This window comes from Nerophis lumbriciformis, linkage group LG11 (assembly GCF_033978685.3).
Source record: "Nerophis lumbriciformis linkage group LG11, RoL_Nlum_v2.1, whole genome shotgun sequence".
Taxonomy (NCBI): domain Eukaryota; kingdom Metazoa; phylum Chordata; class Actinopteri; order Syngnathiformes; family Syngnathidae; genus Nerophis; species Nerophis lumbriciformis.
In genome coordinates, this window is record NC_084558.2 from 20,426,844 (window position 1) to 20,445,470 (window position 18,627).

Consider the following 18,627-nt stretch of genomic DNA (forward strand, 5'->3'; position numbering starts at 1 on the left):
TTAAGCAGATACTGCTTGGACTGGCGTCGACACAAGCGGTTGTCTTTCTTTCAGAGGTCTTTGTATTCATTTTCATAAATATACAATATCCTCCAAAACCTTTTGTACACTCCAAAATAACCCTTACCCTCCCACATAGTCACTCATCTAAATATGTCAAGTTTTATTACCAGAGAATATCTTCAACTAAAATGGTTTCTTTTGGATCAAAATTAACAATAATAGCAACAGCACTGTCTCATTGATCAGAATCCTGGCCACATAGGAGCAGCAAGGTCAGCACAAGGAGCCCAATGGCCCATCAAAAAATGCTAGGAATTGACTAAAAAAAAATAATTAGAGGGATAACAAAAATGGCTGCATCCTTCCTGTACATGTGTGGTGAGTTTATCAAACAAAAAGTATAGAAAAGGCATCCGAATTATAAAAAAATTGTGGTTAAACCACACAGCATGAATATTATTTTCTCTAATTAACTAATGATTGTCAATATCGCCAATATTGCAACAGAAATTAGCCATTGCTTGCGCATTTACTCGTGACTTTTGCCAGAAATATGAGAATTAATGATGAAATAAAGGATTTTTTAACCTAGTTGGTTGATATCATTTTTCTCACTTGTGACTATTTGTATTTAGATATTGCTGTTTTCATACGCTGTTGCAGTGATCCCTAAACTGTGGTAAGTGTACTACCAGTCAGAGCTGTGTATAGAGTATGGACCACCCAGTTTCAGATTTGGTCCCACAGACGGCGCCTTGTAGTCACGTGAGGGGCTTTTGACCATTCAGAGAAAGTATGGCCAGACTATCTCTTAAATGATTGGTCAAAAGCCCCTCGCGTGACTACAGGGCGCCATCTGTGGGACCAAGTTTGAAACCGGCTTGTCCATACTCCCCCTATATCCTGACTAATGATACGCTGGCTTCATCTTTTTCTATATTCAATTTCAAACACAGTGTTACTGTTCAAACTGTGTGTACTGTTACGATGGCCAAAATATTCAATACACTTGTTAAATAAAACTTCTGAATACTTACAGTAGGCCCACTACTCTGTTGTATTTTAATGTTGGTCATTATGGTGGTACTTGGAGAGCCAAGTGTTTTCTGAGGTGAAAAAAAAGTTTGAAAACCACCGTGCTTATGGACGGGATTATTGTGGTTACCTGTGATTCAGGTGTTGGGCTATAGGAGGCAGTGATGTTTGCCCGCAAGTAGGAGTTAAGCCCAAGAAGTAAGGCTTGCATATTTTGTAGATGCCAATAACAAGGCTAATTAGTTTTAGCCTTTTTTGACTAAAATAAACATTCATACATGTGCAAAACTTTTGTAAATTAGGTGGCAAAGTTTAAAAAAAAATAAAATAAAAAAAAGAGTTTGTCATAGTGTTCATGTTTTACCGCTATGTAAGTAGAAAGTATATGTTGTGGCTAAAGTGATCATGAGGACGTTTACAGTACTAGACTTAGACTTAGACAAACATTAATGATCCACAAGAGAAATTGTTCAACACAGTAGCTCAGTTACAATGATGGAAAGTGTAAGGATGGAAAGGACAATGCAGGTATAAATAGACTACTATAGCGATACAAAATCTAACAAATATACGAATATATACATAATATGTGTACAGAATAATATATATATATATACAGATATATTATATTATGTCTATAACATATATACAATACAGTTAATTTGGAACAATGTCCATAGGAATTATTCATTTGGTTCTCCATGTTTATGTCGACAAAAGCCACTGAACAGAACCATGTATGACAAAGTCGACTTAGGCCAGCACCTACGCGGGTTCCTCTGTATAGTAATGACTAGTAGTTATTAATAATTGACCCCAGTTCATGTATCATTTACCTCCATGTACTGTTTGGTGCACGAGTTCATTTATTCACAATATTACCTGTATGATAATAACAATCATGTCATTTTATAGAGTCCTAATTTAAAATGTATAGTAGCTGTTGTAAATGTTTCAAAATGTTTAATACGAGATCCAGACCTGAGAGAAGATGCGGTATAGATACCTTCATATTAATTTGAATGAACTTGACTTTATGGAAGACTGAAACATTGCACTGCAGAGAGACACTTGATGGATTCACGGCAAATACCTTTTCTTTGACTCCCGGAAAGGCACGTTTTTCATGCGGGTGCTGCGGCTTCCAGATAAGGTTTATGCCTAAATATAATTTATATCGGACTTCTATAACACCTCATGCTTTTGTCCTTTTGCACGTGTTGTAGGAGACGGTGACGATAAACACAAGGACAAGAAACCCTGTCACGGATATCAGTCCTATCAGCGCCTCCGTTTGAGTGTTGCCCTCTGCACCTGGAAGGACAGACAAGAAAATACAGTGTAAGTAAAAAAAAAAAGTGTTGATGGGTTCATAGACTAAACACCACACAGCTTGCAACCTTTCACCATGACGATAAGATATGGATTTACAGCTGCTATATAAATTAACGTGCTGTGTGATGTCAGGCGTGTTATAAGTTATCCGTACGTGTTTTTGCTCGTGGTTGTTTACGTCTATGTGAGTTTCTCTGCACTGGACAGAAAGTACTGGACTGATTAAGAAATCCTTGGTTCAGGACAGAGGTGTATCAATTTCGCACATGGTGCACATTGAAAATGACTCTCCACAAAACTCATGGTCCGCTCCTTCAAATAAAAAAGTGTCACATTAATGCAGCCGCTCCATGCCATACTGAAATAAATAAATGATTCAGTTTGAACATGAAACAACTAATCTATTTGTGTTCGAAACAGCATTATCATACAGCAGCTGCAAATGGCAACATTCACTTCTTCTGTTTATTACAAAATACAATTAGCGCTGCATAGACTAATCGATTAATTTGATGAGAAAAAAACTTTTGATCCATATTCTGTTGCTTCAATAACTAATAAAAATGTATCAAATCCAGACCGCATGGAATGAGAGTGTTTCAGTAGTGTGTGTGAGAGAAAAACATTTCAGTTGTTTATGTCAGAGCATTTCAGTAGTGTGTATTAGAGGTAATTCTGAATAATGTCCCTAACGCCCCCTCATACACAATTGACAGGTTTTTATTTAACATTTTTCTTCATGCGCACATATTAAAAGTGCAATTTGAATTTCAAGTGCATTAATTAAAAGAATGAAGGTTTTGGCAAGCAGAAAAATCTTTGTTTATTTCAACTATTTCCCCTAAAATACCGTATTTTTCGGAGTATAAGTCGCACCGGAGTATAAGTCGCACCTGCCGAAAATGCATAATAAAGAAGGAAAAAAACATATATAAGTCGCACTGGAGCCCGGCCAAACTATGAAAAAAACTGCGACTTATAGTCCGAAAAATACGGTACACATTGAGGCCATAAAGTGTTTAATCAGATTACTTGATTAATCGAACAAACTAATGGATAGATTACTCAATTACTAAAATAATCGACAGCTGTAGCCCTAAATATAACATATGTTGTAGTTTGAGTGCTCTCCAAACACATCCAACATTTAAACTATTTTGCGCTTCAATGTGAAGAAGGCCATCATAGGTGTGAAGGTCATTGTTAAAGGTTTGTGCTTCCTAATAAACTTACCTTCATGGTCACTTCCTGTGTTTTTCTTGGGAGTCAGCATGTGTTTGGTATTGTCCAAGTGTCCATCATTGTGCTCCGGTTGTATCCCAAGGAGATGGCACATTAGTGGGTACACGTTAACCAGGTCAAACGGATCGACAATCAGGTTTTTCTGAAAATTGGGCCCCACCGCCCTGAAAAAGGCTTTCATATCCATGACTTCGTTGTCAAAGCCATGATCTCCTTTGTTGAATTGCAATGGTGCAAACTGGATGGACACAAAAATGAGAAGTGTTATGACAAACATTGCAGTTTTACTTGCTCTAACCAAGGGAAGATAAGACGTAGAAGCAGGAAACAACTACTGTTTTGGATCGACTAGTCAGGAAACGTAAGATTTACTTTTTTAATTTTGACAGAATGTCAGTCAAACAAATAGTGTAGCAATAATGCATTAAAATTACACCAATGAAACATTTGACTAATGCAGTTATCAAACAGACAGTTTGCTCTGAAGCATGCCAAGGGGTCATATTTGCATTTTTTTATTGCGTCTTCACAATAAAAGCAAATTCAATGCCGTATAGCAGGAATATTCAACCAAAGTGTTTTGAGGGTCACATTTCCAGAAAGCTAAACATCGGGAGGCCAGACATCTCCCTTCACTATTACTTTTATTTTGTAAATTCCAGAGAACCAGCTACAGTAGACATTAGATTTTGGTGTATTTATTTTGTCAACGTTGCAGGACCTTCTGCAAAAATGTGAGACTCTCACCATTTTTTTGAAGTGAATTCGCAGGTCGCCAGTTGAAAAGCCCAAACGATGGAAAAGAGAGGACCTAAAACGGAACCTTGAGGAACACCACTAGTATAACCAAAGAAGTTGAACAAATGACTACTGACCGCATCTGAAGTAAACAGACTACAGTAACACCTTAGTCACATGCAGAAAAATATTTAAGGGGCAGCATTACCTTTTTTTCAGGGGGGAGCCTTGCCAAAAAATGAATCCCGCCGTGTGAGCGTGCACGCTTGTTAAAGCTGCACTGCTGGGACTTCATCTGTCCACAACTGATTACGACATGTAAGACAAACACTTATATGTGTGGTTATTGTAACGATACGCGTTTGAAATTATTTAAGCCTTTATCCTGTCCAAAAAATTAAAGATTGGCCATTTCTATGGTATTTAATGAGATTGTAAAGGACTGTTATTGATACAATGTTGATGTGCTAAAATATCTTTCTTGTTTAGAAGCTACATACAATATTAACTGTTATTTGTGCAAGCACATAATCAATATTAATAAAGTGTTTGGATGTATTTATTAAATCAATGTATTCTTGCCTGCAAAAAGGGATTCAAAGTAATCTTTTGATAATGACACATCTCATATGTGCATACATTTACTAGACTAACCTTAGAAGATTTACAGATTCGATGTGTCAATATCAAAATATTACTTTGAATCACTTTGGCAAAGGTTAAAGGGTAGTTCAACACACTATTAGTACATAACGTACTTTATTATCATACATGTAACTGTCTTGGGGTAAACTAATAAAGTATGCACAGATAGGATGTGTCAAAGTATTACAATGAATATATTTTTGGCAAGCATTAATACATTCAAACACTTTATTAATATATATTATGTGCATGAATGAATAACAGTTATTATTTTATGTAGCATTTGATCAATAACAGTCCTTTACAATCTAATTAATACCATAAAATTGGCCAACTCTTTAATTTTTCGGACCCGATAAAGGCTTAAATAATTTCAAACATGTATCCTTACAATAACCACAAATATAAGTGTTTGTCTTACATGTAGTAATCAGTTGTGGACAGACCAAGCCCCAGCAGTGCAGTTTTATCGAGCGATGCACACTCACGTGGTGGGAATCAGTTTTTGGCAAAACACAGAAGCAGAAAATACTAGATTTAATTTACAGTTGTGTCGATGTCACGATAGATGACTTGCCTGCTGATGGCATCATAGCAGTAACAAGGAAATGTATCCTCTTCACTTTATTCCGGTTGTACACATGTTACAATGTGGAACATGTTAAAATCAACACATTTTGGTTTTTATCGGCGACTTCCTAATCTCGCAATGAAAAGCATCTGATTGGCTGTCCTTCATAACTAACCCCCACCCCTCTTTCAATGTCGCCATTTAAGAGCTGTGATTGGTTATATTCCGAACTTGTTCCACCCATCGACAAGACAAAATTAGATATGATCGGATTTTGTGTCCGTCAACATTTTTGTGATGTTTTTACACGTTAACTAACATGTCCGATAATTGTGTTGTCGTCTTAATCAACGTATCTTTGTTTTGATTCGTGATAGTCTTATTTTTACCTGCTCGGATGTTAAAAAACAAAACCCCCAAAAAAGTGTAAAAATGTCAATGCAAGGATCTTCCAATGTGTTTACTGTGGTCCAAGTTCCCCATACAACAGGATAACTATAGTGTTTTTACAAATTTTCCACAAAAATGTTTATCCACCAAGTTTTAAATTGTACTTTGGGGCCGATATGGTGTCATTCGCGAGCTGAATTTGACCCATGAATAGCCCTAATGTATAGGTACTCATTATTGTCAGAGCACAGGCTTCTGATTGCGGGAATGGTTGCTAATATTGAACACAAATTACAGCGCTCCACAATTAGGCAAATATCTCAGTCGGTTTTCAGTCTATTATTTTTATATACTGTAATTCTTTGACATGCTTCAAGGTCTTAACCATCAAAATGTAAAAAAAATTGAATACATGCACACTGGAAAGTCTCACCCCACTGATGACGTATCCAGGGTCAGACAAGAGGATGATGGGAAGAAGTCGTGGATGAGAACTGTAGTGTAGTCGTTCTGGCATGTCCTCCTTTTTGTACACATGGAGGTGAGGGTGTCCTCCCTTCAGAGCTTGATAGACTTTCTCCAGCTTCCCTTCTTTTGGAAGCAGCATTCCAACAGGCCCATAATCTAAAAGTTGGAACTGGATATCCTTGAAGCTGAAGCCCGGAATCTTAGACAAGACGATCCTCTGAATTTGTCCTTCAGGTAAGATTTTAGTCATCCCGTGGTCAGCAGTAATGATTATGTTGAGTCTGTCAGTTAAACCGTGAAAAAAGATCTTGTCCCGGATGTAGCCTACAGTACGATCCACTTGCTGGACCATTTTCTGGCATTCAGGGGAATCAGGTCCATATTTGTGCCCAACTAAATCTGGTTCTCCAAAGTACAAGGAGACAAAGTCCAGGTCCTGTTGGTGGAACCACTCTCCAATCACCTTATCGATGTTTAGTCTCCATTCTGTCTCGTTTCCATGATTATAGATAGGAGGTTCCACCTGCTTCACATTCACTGTTTCTCCTTTGTAGGTAGCAGCTGTGCCAGGAAAATGCAGAGACCCTGTTCTTAAACCCTAAAAGTTCAAACACAAACAACAGTGCTTAACTTGTAGTTCTTGTTTGGTTCCAAGAGCATGAACCACACAGTACAGTGTTTTTTAGTCCAGACGTCATAGGCAATAATTGATTTTTGGATTTTATTTATTTATTTGAACCATTCTTTATTCCGGGTGGAATGATATTCAACATGTTTCACACCTGAAATTTTGTTGGGGCACCAGGAGCAGACACTCTTTGGAGGGTGAATCAATTAGAATTTGCCCATAACATGTAATTAGCCATAGTTTTGTTTCCAACATGCTTAACAGGTTAATACATTAGACCTCCGTGTCTCAGCAATGACTGTTATTGTTCACTTCCTGTGTTTAACATAGCCATATGTTCCCATGCTCCAATAAACAAAGAATACATTTTTTTTTAAATTTTAGTGTTGTTAAATAGAATGAACACAATGAAAGAAGAGAGTCGTGGGAAACTAAAAGATTGGAAGTACAGTGTATGGACAAATACCTTCCTTGTTGTAGGCTTATTGTTGGAGGACGAAAGGGTTGTGAAATGTATCTACAGATATTTCCATTCATCCAGGTAATTTTATTCTTATTATGGATGGGAATTGATAAAATTCCACTTTTGATTCAGCTTAACGATTCCGGTCATTATCGGTTATCTACGTATGGAGTCCAAGTGTCCATGCACACTCTCTAATGCGACTATTCGTCATATGCCATGTGCACTGGGGGGGCGCTATTTCTTTCTAGCGCAGATAAAGGAATTCCTTTTCCGGTTGACCTATGACGACACACTAGCCGTCTGCGGATCCATACAACTTGTTTTAAGTGATGTCCGCTGTAATATTGGCACAGATTACAAACATTACATCTTGAATGGCTATGTTGATGTTAAATAGCAGACAGTATCAAGAAATGAGCATAAGGCTACTACCAAGAATGTATCGGGACGGATAGAAGGAGTTCTAAATCTGAAGGAAAAGACCGTTTCTGCCCTGACTGATATCCAGATGAAGGTTGCTATTGTTCTGGACTATCTTGCCAGTTGTGCTGAAAGTGAATCAGTTGGCTTGCACAAATGCAGCGTGAAGAGATTTGTGTACGCTTTTTTATTCGCCTTTAATCTACCTGCTTCATTCTATTTCATCTCATTCGTATCTCGTTAGAGAGTCTGAATTAAGCCGGTATTCTACATTTTCTTAGCTACCTTCTTAAATAAATCTATGTTTCTTTTTTCTACCATCGATGTACTTTCTACCCTCCGCCCCCTAGAGATCTGGTTTCCGATCGCAAAATCCAGGTGTGTTAGTCCGACTTTTCAAAAACTGAACACGATCATAAGATGTAGGAGGCTGATTTCGAGTCCAACTATTTGAGAAATCGGACTAATTTAGGTCATGGACACGTACAGGTCTTAAGTGGCCGACAACCTCTATGGGGTGCCATGGTCAGGACTCCGGGGTTCCCCAGAAAAAAAACTTTTTGAAAATTATTATAGTAGAGTAATAAAATTAACTGTCTACGGTAGAAATAAACACAATATTATGTAACATGATTTTGTTTAAATGATGTATGAGCTGAGTGCTCAAAAGTAAAACTAAGTCAAATAGTGACAAATACAAGCAAGTCAAGTTAAATAACTCCAGCCTTTGTGCCACTTTTGTGCCGTGCACGGTAATGTCATGCGTGCCCACAGGAATCGACAAGGGAATCATTAACAAAACTGTCAAATCATTCCCAGGCATTGAAACCCTGGGAGCCAGTTCTATGAAACAACCGTTTTTTGATTACCATCCCTAATTCTCAGAGCATTCAATCAGTCAGTTGGTCTTAGAAGACGTTTCGCTGCTCATTAGTTCATGCTCATAGACTAGATCTCACCAATCTAAATCTATGAGCATAAACTGATGAAAACTACTGAAATGTGTTCTAAGACAAACCGAACCGACCAGTTTGAATATCCGGAGTATATTGAAATTCAAATGCCTCAGAGGTATAACTGTTATCATGCAGTATCTTGCAAATGTAAACTCTAAAACTTATCTTCACTTTTTTTTTTTGATGACACAAGACAAATGTGACGAACCAGCAATGGCACAAACCTACTTTCATTGACTCTCTGGAAGAAAACCAATGGAATTCATCAGACAAAAATCCAACCTTTTGTATGAGGTATTAAAGAAACATAAACATATCTGGATGAACCTGTCTTTGTGCCGTTATCCAGATGGGTAAGCTGCCATTGTCCCAATAGGAATCGACAAACTGAGCTGCATGGTACTGCTTCTTCTCCTGAGTGGTTGTGTTGAACCAAATGTTGTGGATTACCCCGTGATTCTCTACGAAATTTCCTGGGTTGAGAAAGGGGCAAAAATACACAAGAAATGAGAACAGATTGCTATTTACATGAATATAAACATTAATGTATGCCTGATTTCTGTGTGAAATGTAGGAATGGGTCACAGCAGCACTCTGTATTGCGCTAATAATATCCTCTGTTTCAGTCCGAGCCTGGTGCATTTAAAATGCAATATGATGGGCGATTGCAAACTGAAATGTAAACAAACAAAATGCGGAAATTGAATTATGATAAACAATATTATACAGTATTGAGCTGTATTGAAAGCAGGGGTCGTTATTTAAAAATAATCTTCAAGCCAAGATATGGTCAAGGTCTCAACATTTTGTGTAGCATCACAATTTAGTGCCTTAAAGAGACCACTCAGTCTACTTTTTAGGTTGTTTTTGGAGAAAATATTTTACAATTCCACAGTGTCCTGTTTTACATGAGACATAACAACTTCCCAACTCAGGATTGTACCTGAGAGGCAGACACCCACTTTTCCCAGACATTAAATGTCTTGTCTAACAATTGTCAAATTGGAGCACTGCTGATATAATACGGAACATTTCCGGGGACATGGCTTGAAATTTTTTTCTATTATTCTCCTCTCTTTGTTCCGGAGTAGGCAGAGCCTCAACATTGAAGTTAATAAACACCAGCCAGAATTACAAGTCTCATGTAGGCATGTACGTGACAAAACTCTGAGTTTAGTTTGTTTTGTTTGAAGGAATAATTTACTTATCGATCCACAGTTACCTAAAGTTTGAAAATCTTTGACCACTCATATAAAGTCAAGACAGAGTCTGTGTTGGAAAATGCCTCATTGGAAGAAGAAGTCACATCCATGGTCTTCCTTTGACCATAATAATTGAATCCATCCATGTCTATAAAGGTTCTCGTTCATCCAGGTCATTGTCATCTCAGGGCATTCAATCGATCGCAACTGGACTATTTGGTTTGTCATAGAAGACTAGATCCGACCAATCTAAGCCTATGAACGAACTGATGAAGCCTACTTGGATGAGCGGCAAAACGTCTTCTAAGTCAAACCAAACAGTCCACTTGCGATCAGTTGAATGCCCTGAGGTGAATGAATTCATGTTTGTCATTGGATTTACAGATATCAAGGACTGGAGGGAGAATCAGCTGGGAAGTTTAAAAAAAATGTCAGATGAATGGAAATGGCCATTCTTGAAGACATGGAATAATATTTACTGCTGCCATCCTGCCAGCAACTTGATGGGCCTATAATCATAATCTCTTCATCATTCAATATTAGCTCAAGTGCCTGTCACTGATGTCAGTAACTAAAAAAGGGCCCTCAGGTACCTTTATAAAGTTATGAAATCATAACAATTCCAGCCATTCCACCTCTGAGATTTGATGTGTACTACAGACCATTCCAGGACTTCACCTAAGAAGTTTCATCCATATTCTATGTAGCATTTTAGAATTAAAAAAAATCTTCTGAACTCTGCCAAAAAGACCATTCATGTCGTTACCATCAGAAAGCAATTATCAAAAAATTACCAGCGATCATTCAGCTATTCTACCTCTGGGATTTACAAACTCATGCCAGGATACCTGAAAGAAAGTTTAATCCAAATCTGATTTTTTTTAAAAAGAAGTACCGGTATTTTGAACTCTATAATTAGGACTACTTTCACGTCAAATATCACGGAGCAATTTACTGTCATTCAACCAATGCACCTCTGGATTTACTCATGTAGAGGTAGTCAAATACAAATCTTTCTGGGTGACACTTTTCTGCCTCCAAATACATCGAGTCAATGTTGATGCCAAAGAGCTCAATTTTGGTCTTATCTGACCACATCACATTTTCCCAAGCCTTGTTTGCATCATTCAAAAAAGTTCAAGCTGAGTCAGATTAGATGGACACATTTATGTTTGTTTTTTAGCCATTTAATTGTAGCCTTGCTTTATGTTTATGGTCGTTATCCTGCTGAAAGGTGTATCCCAGTTTTAAAGTTTTGGGCAGACTTCAGCAGGTTTCTCGACAGGATTGCCCTGTACTTTGCTCCATCCATCTTCCCATCAATCCGGACGCTCTTCCCTGTCCCTGCTGCACAAAAGCAGCCCCAGAGCATGCTGCTACCACCACCATATTTGACAGCGGGGGTGGTGTGCTCATGGCTTCTGGTAAACTGCAAATAGGATTTGTTATGGTTTTATTTTTTTTCCCGTAGAGACTACATTTGTGCAGTGCACGACTCTTAGTCATCAGGTAGACAGATTGCCCTATCTGAGTTAAAGTGCCAATGATTGTCACACACACACTAGGTGTGGTGAAATTTGACCTCTGCATTTGACCCATCCCCTTGTTCACCCCCTGGGAGGTGAGGGGAGCAGTGAGCAGCAGCGGTGCTGCGCCTGGGAATCATTTTTGGTGATTTAACCCCCAATTCCAACCTTGATGCTGAGCGCCAAGCAGGGAGGTAATGGGTCCCATTTTTATAGTCTTTGGTATGACTCGGCCGGGGTTTGAACTCACAACCTACCGATCTCAGGGTGGACACTCTAACCACTAGGCCACTGAGTAGGTCAGTAGATTTTGCAGTTTGTCCAAAGTCACCATGGTCCCAGTGCCTGCATGTCTAATCAGGGCCATCCTTGTTCGGGCTGTAAGTTTATTTGTACGTCCTTGTCTTGGTATGTTTGTAGTTGTGCCAAGCTTCTTCCACTTCAGGATGATGCTTTGAACAGTGCTCCGTAGGATGAGCAAAGCGTGGGAAATATTTTTGTAGCCTAGGTTGTTAAGCCTAGGTTAGACTTCTCCACACTTTTATCTCTGACCTGTCTCGTATCTTCCTTGGATTTAAAGGGGAATATTATCACCAGACCTATGTAAGCATCAATATATACCTTGATGTTGCAGAAAAAAGACCATATATTTTTTTAACCGATTTCCGAACTCTAAATGGGTGAATTTTGGCGAACTAAACGCCTTTCTATTATTCGCTCTCGGAGCGATGACGTCACAACATGATGTCACATCGGGAAGCAATCCGCCATTTTCTCAAACACCGAGTCAAATCAGCTCTGTTATTTTCCGTTTTTTCGACTGTTTTCCGTACCTTGGAGACATCATGCCTCGTCGGTGTGTTGTCGGAGGGTGTAACAACACGAACAGGGACGGATTCAAGTTGCACCAGTGGCCCAAAGATGCGAAAGTGGCAAGAAATTGGACGTTTGTTCCGCACACTTTACCGACGAAAGCTATGCTACGACAGAGATGGCAAGAATGTGTGGATATCCTGCGACACTCAAAGCAGATGCATTTCCAACGATAAAGTCAAAGAAATCTGCCGCCAGACCCCCATTGAATCTGCCGGAGTGTGTGAGCAATTCAGGGACAAAGGACCTCGGTAGCACGGCAAGCAATGGCGGCGGTTTGTTCCCGCAGACGAGCGAGCTAAACCCCCTGGATGTCTTGGCTCACACCGTCCCTTATGCCACCGAAGATGATCAAGAGAAGAATATCGACCCTAGCTTCCCTGGCCTGCTGACATCAACTCCAAAACTGGACAGATCAGCTTTCAGGAAAAGAGAGCGAATGAGGGTATGTCTACAGAATATATTAATTGATGAAAATTGGGCTGTCTGCACTCTCAAAGTGCATGTTGTTGCCAAATGTATTTCATATGCTGTAAACCTAGTTCATAGTTGTTAGTTTCCTTTAATGCCAAACAAACACATACCAATCGTTGGTTAGAAGGCGATCGCCGAATTCGTCCTCGCTTTCTCCCGTGTCGCTGGCTGTCGTGTCGTTTTCGTCGGTTTCGCTTGCATACGGTTCAAACCGATATGACTCAATAGCTTCAGTTTCTTCTTCAATTCCGTTTTCACTACCTGCCTCCACACTACAACCATCCGTTTCAATACATGCGTAATCTGTTGAATCGCTTAAGCCGCTGAAATCCGAGTCTGAATCCGAGCTAATGTCGCTATAGCTTGCTGTTCTATGCGCCATGTTTGTTTGTGTTGGCATCACTATGTGACGTCACAGGAAAATGGACGGGTGTTTATAACGATGGTTAAAATCAGGCACTTTGAAGCTTTTTTTAGGGATATTGCGTGATGGGTAAAATTTTGAAAAAAACTTCAAAAAATAAAATAAGCCACTGGGAACTGATTTTTAATGGTTTTAACCCTTCTGAAATTGTGATAATGTTCCCCTTTAATGATTTTATTCTGTTTCTGATGAAGCTAGGTGGACAAGCAAGCCCAGTCTTTGTGGCGTCAGCATTTGTGGCAAAGCCAAACACCAAAAAAAGTCCCAAAACAAAAGAAGGAAATCATTTCAGAGAAAGGGCCCGCTGTGTCAAAACCAGTTCAGGTCTTTTGGGGCAAGACATGGGACTTTTTGGGACATGCGATCCTTTTCAAGACTGTAACAGCCTCCCCTTTGTTAAAAAAAGCCCCAAATTTTACAGTAGGTTCAGAAGCACGTACTAATAACACCCTGTAACTTTGGTAACAATACATGAAATTGCCGGGGAGATAGTGTTCAAAAACCAGTCCGAGACAGTTTGGGCCATTTTGTACCCTTACTGGCCACAAAAGAGGACCATTCAGGACATGTGTGTATTAGGGTTGACTTGATGTCAAAAATTTGGTAACGGCACAGGTACTAAAATTTATTTGAAGGGGACCCCAAAACTTTTTGGCTTTAATGTACCAGAAAATCTTATGATACATTAAACATACACTTATTTTTGCAGTCAAAGAACAATTTTAGAAGACTGGAATTTTGGCCAGTATCTGGCCAGCACTTTGGCAGATGGTCAAAGATCGAAACATTAGGATGGTGTCGCTAGCATGAAGGCTACATGGACTGCAAACAGAGGACAACAAACTCCTCTGGCTGAGTTTACCACAGATAAATGAAACAATGTTTTTTCGAAATGGACAGTGAAAGAAGGATAAGTTTTTCTCCTACGCATATTCGTTAAACCTGTAATAAAGCTCACCAAGTCGTTGTCAATTTTCAGATTCACCATCTTAGATTTATTTTAAAATGTGATTGTTTGAAGCAAAAAAATACAAATCAGGGAGACATCCTGTCACTTCTGGCTCATCGCAAAATGTCTGTCTTCTCTTTCCTCCCAAGGATTGATATCTTCTTTTCCAAAGGGGGGTTGGGTTGTCTTTGTCCCCTCTGACTCCGGTTTCCATGGTTACTGTTTCTCTGCAGGCTTTTCTTGATGATTATTGCCGCTCGCAAATACCTCGCACCCTAATGTCAGGGCTTTGATATGTGTGCCTTTATATGTGTGACTCTAAAACTTACCATTTACAGTAATACCTAATGATTTATAGCAGTAAATGATTTATAGCAGCGCCGTGATTACTCCCTAGAATACTGGCTGGTGAGGTGCTTCCTCGCCTCGATTCAGATGAAAGTTTATTCTAGATCAGATACATGTCTCTCACCTTGATAGTAGAAGGATGAGGAGGTAATCCGACGAGTTGGTATACTTTGACAGCCAATTTAAACCCGAGAATAGTGAGAACGACATGAAAAGACGCTTGGTACCACCCCCTTTTTTCCTTGCGAGGATAATGAGTCATTCTTCATCTAAACAGGACTTCAACACGATTCTATCAGTCACATTTATTTACTATTTAGAATGCATCAAAAAAATAAAAATAAATGTGTTCTTTTCTATTGTGAATGACAAGCAAAATTTCAAAAAAGTGCAGTTCCCCTTTAATTTACTGTACATCTGTACCAAGCTTTCATAATGTGCACTTAATTGTTACTTTACTAACTGTCACCAAGTTTTGAGTGAATCAATGACTTGCAGTTTAGTAAAACATTTAAAAAAAACGTTTACATTTGTATCCATATATTGAGGTATTTTCATAAGCAAATTTTATGTATGCAAGCAAATAATTAATCACAGTTCAAGAGTGTGATTAATCTGGAAAAAAAAATAACTTCACAGCCCTATATATATATGTATATATATATATGGTTTTAAGAGATTGCATTTTACCTGTTAGCAGCGAGAAGTGAGCAGGGCTAGTAATGGTGAGAAAGGGTGGTGTGACATAGATCGCTTTCACTCCATCCATGGCCATCTTATCCAGGTTGGGGGTTTCAAGATCCCGGTCATAATCCCAACGGAAGCCATCAAAGGAGATGAGCAGCAACTTGTTCCTTGGAGACCCACTTAAAGTCCCTGCTGGAGCAGCATTACAGGCTGGGCAGATAATGTGGTATGTGATAACAAGGCAAAGGAAGGCGTTTGACATTTTCAGACTAAAAATCTGCTGGTTTGAAATACATTTAGAGTCTCTCCAGGCATACGATTAGCATGTATCTGGTTGGTATAAACCCCTAATGTGTGTTCTCTTAACGATTAAGGAGTAAACACTTTTAGGTTTTGTGATGGACACACCCCTGCTGCACCATTTACATAATCAGTCGGTTAGCATATCAGTTAGCGCTCTGCAAAGACACTTTATAATTTTACAATGTAATCCACTGATATAGGGAGATAATGAAATATATACAACAAGTTCTGAGTATAGCTATCCCTTTGTGTTGAGCCCAGATGTCTTGTAAAATGGTACAGCTCTTTTTGGGATTCAAGTAATAATGGCTGTACTAAACAGATGCAGTATGATCATTGACTTGTGATAAGAGCTGCTCTTAATCTTCTCTATTATTGTTTTACCTTGTTTTCTTATGGTGTCACTGTCTACCAGGAAAATTGTGTGCTTTCCATCTTATCTTTTTGTTTATCATGGTGGGCACATACTTTAGCTTGTGGCGTGGCCCCAGGATGCAGAGACAGAAGCGTGCATGTAAACACTGTTATTTCGGTTCATCTTGTGAATAAGCTACAACAGAAAGTGGTTGTGCGTAGCAAGGAGAAAAAAAATGCACCATGAAACGGAAAATAAATAAGAAAATGCAGAGCAAGGCATGAACTTACTCGCTTGTGGAAAACAGCAAACATGCAGAATTTAACATGAAGCAAAGAAATTATTCAGCAACATCAGAGCCCTCTAAGTCAGTCCTATTCAACTGGCAGCCCTCAGGCCACCAAAGCTTTTCATTTGGCCCGCCAAACATCACCCGAATAGAATTGATGAAACCATTAAAACTAGGATTGATCAAGTATGCAGTACTAAGTGGACTTAAACAAGTTGAAAAACATATTTGGGTGTTACCATTTAGTGGTCAATTGTACGGAATATGTACTGTACTGTGCAATCTACTAATAAAAGTCTCAATCAAAAAAACCTGCCACCCTGCAGGTGGCGACAGCGAGGCATAAGTGTCACAATGAAGCAGCAGTGGGATGAGTAGAAGAAGACTACTCATTCAACCCTGAAAAAAAATCTAAATAAATTGGAAAAATCGGACTTTTAACAACGACTGGAAAACAAAGCATGAATGTTCTGCCCCAAGCAAGTTCTCGAGTCATTGTTTTCATTTTAAGCGACTAACACATTGATCCAGACAAGCAGCAACAATGGTAGAAATCCCAGCCTGTAAGCTTCATCACCAAAGTTGGTCAAACATTTGTAAGCGATATTGTGTATAAAGATATTTAGTTTATTTTGTATTGAAATTGCTGACTTTGTGGTGTCTTTTGTATTCGTGGTCGTGTTGATATTTGTCTGAGAGTAACTCTGCTGATCAAAGCTTGTTTAATACTAATGCTACATTTGACCAGTAGAGGGCGATAACACTACACCTTAGGTTTAATTGTGATGAGTCACATTCATTGTGTGCAATGTTTGATGAGGATGTTGAATAATTTCTATATGCGTAAACATTTGTAGTTTATTGTGTGACTATATTAACAATACAACTTCTATTTTACTTATGTAAAATACATAATGGACGTTATACTATTGTAATGTTTATTTTATGTTTATATTTTCAGGCTTACAAACATAAATGAAGGGAGAATTGTAAAGGAATAAAACTGAAAAAGGAAAATAATTCAATTCTAATTCAAAAGAAGGAACATCAATCCTCAACAAAACTTCTGCAGCTTTTGTTTCTTCATGCTTTTAACTATCTGCACACGCAGGAAACGAGTAGCGAGGGCAGAATAATGAATTTATTGACAGTGCAGTGTGAAAGCCGATGTGTTTATTTTGCAATTAAGTATAGGCAGTCTCAAAAGAAATTCAACCTGAGGAGGCACTTATTGACGAAACGTCCACATTTCGATGTCTGGCCCCTCACCCCCTGGACTCTTGAAACTTCGGCCCTCTTCATTATGTAGTTGAATAGCCCTGCTCTAAGCTAAACATGGGGAGGCTGCATTTTAGTTTTATGTCCTTCAAATCTGGAATGGTCTTCCAGAAGATGTGAAACAGGCTTCAATTTTGGCAATGTTGAAATCTACGCTGCACTTTTTTAAAACTGTGCATACGTCTACTGAAGTATTTTACCTACATCGTTTTGATTTTAATTGAATTATGATGAATTTTATGATTACTTCACTATTTATTTATGATTCTATGTGCCTTCTTGCAATTGTATGCATCTGTAAAGTACTTTGAATTGCCAAGCATAAATAAACTTGTCTTGCCTCCTGATTGGCAAACAGGAACAGGTGAGGAGACCAGTGCTCTAACCCAACAAGGGACTTATTCTTCCAGTAACTTTGTTACATCTTTTCTCGATTACTGTAACATATTATTTTTGGGTCTCCCAATGTCTAGCATTAAAAGATTACAGTTTGTATAAAATGCGGCTGCTAGGACAAGAACGTTTGATCATATTACGCCTATACTGGCTCACCTGCACCGGCTTCCTGTGCCCTTAAGGTGCGACTTCAAGGTTTTTTTCACTTAAGTATAAAATACTAAAAGGTCGGTTCCATCTTATCTTGCTGATTGCATTGTATCATATGTCCCGGCCAGAAATCTGAATTCTATGAACTCCGGCTTATTAGTGATTCCCAGAGCCCAAAATAGATTATTTAATCCTTTAAGCAAGACAAAATACAACAACAGGGTCGTGCCGCAGAGAAGTGCATGGGAAACTTAAGGCCATAACGCTTGAGAGGGCACGTGATTTTGCAATGCATTGTGGGTGCCGGGTAGCAGTTTTTGCTGGACTTGTCACGGCCTGGGATGCATCTGTGCGCTGCGCTGTGCGCACCTCCAAGAGCGCGCCAGCGCCACTCCGGCTGCAGCAAGCGGCTGCATTCAATCACCAATCAGCAATCTACACACCTGTCGCTGATGAGCTCTCTTGCCTTCTTAAGC

At 38.9% G+C, this 18,627-nt stretch overlaps 1 protein-coding gene across 1 annotated transcript; it reads right to left on the minus strand.

Annotated features, from left to right (window-relative positions):
• Nucleotides 1–1,898: 1,898 nt before the first annotated feature.
• On the minus strand, nucleotides 1,899–15,642 carry LOC133611026 (ectonucleotide pyrophosphatase/phosphodiesterase family member 7-like). Its single transcript, XM_061967872.1, has 5 exons — nucleotides 15,384–15,642; nucleotides 9,225–9,370; nucleotides 6,393–7,025; nucleotides 3,607–3,853; nucleotides 1,899–2,352 (listed from the first exon to the last, which is right to left on the minus strand). The coding sequence occupies exons 1-5, from the start codon at nucleotides 15,640–15,642 to the stop codon at nucleotides 2,234–2,236; spliced, it is 1,404 nt and encodes a 467-aa protein (XP_061823856.1). The 3' UTR covers nucleotides 1,899–2,233.
• Between the last annotated feature and the right edge of the window lie 2,985 nt (nucleotides 15,643–18,627).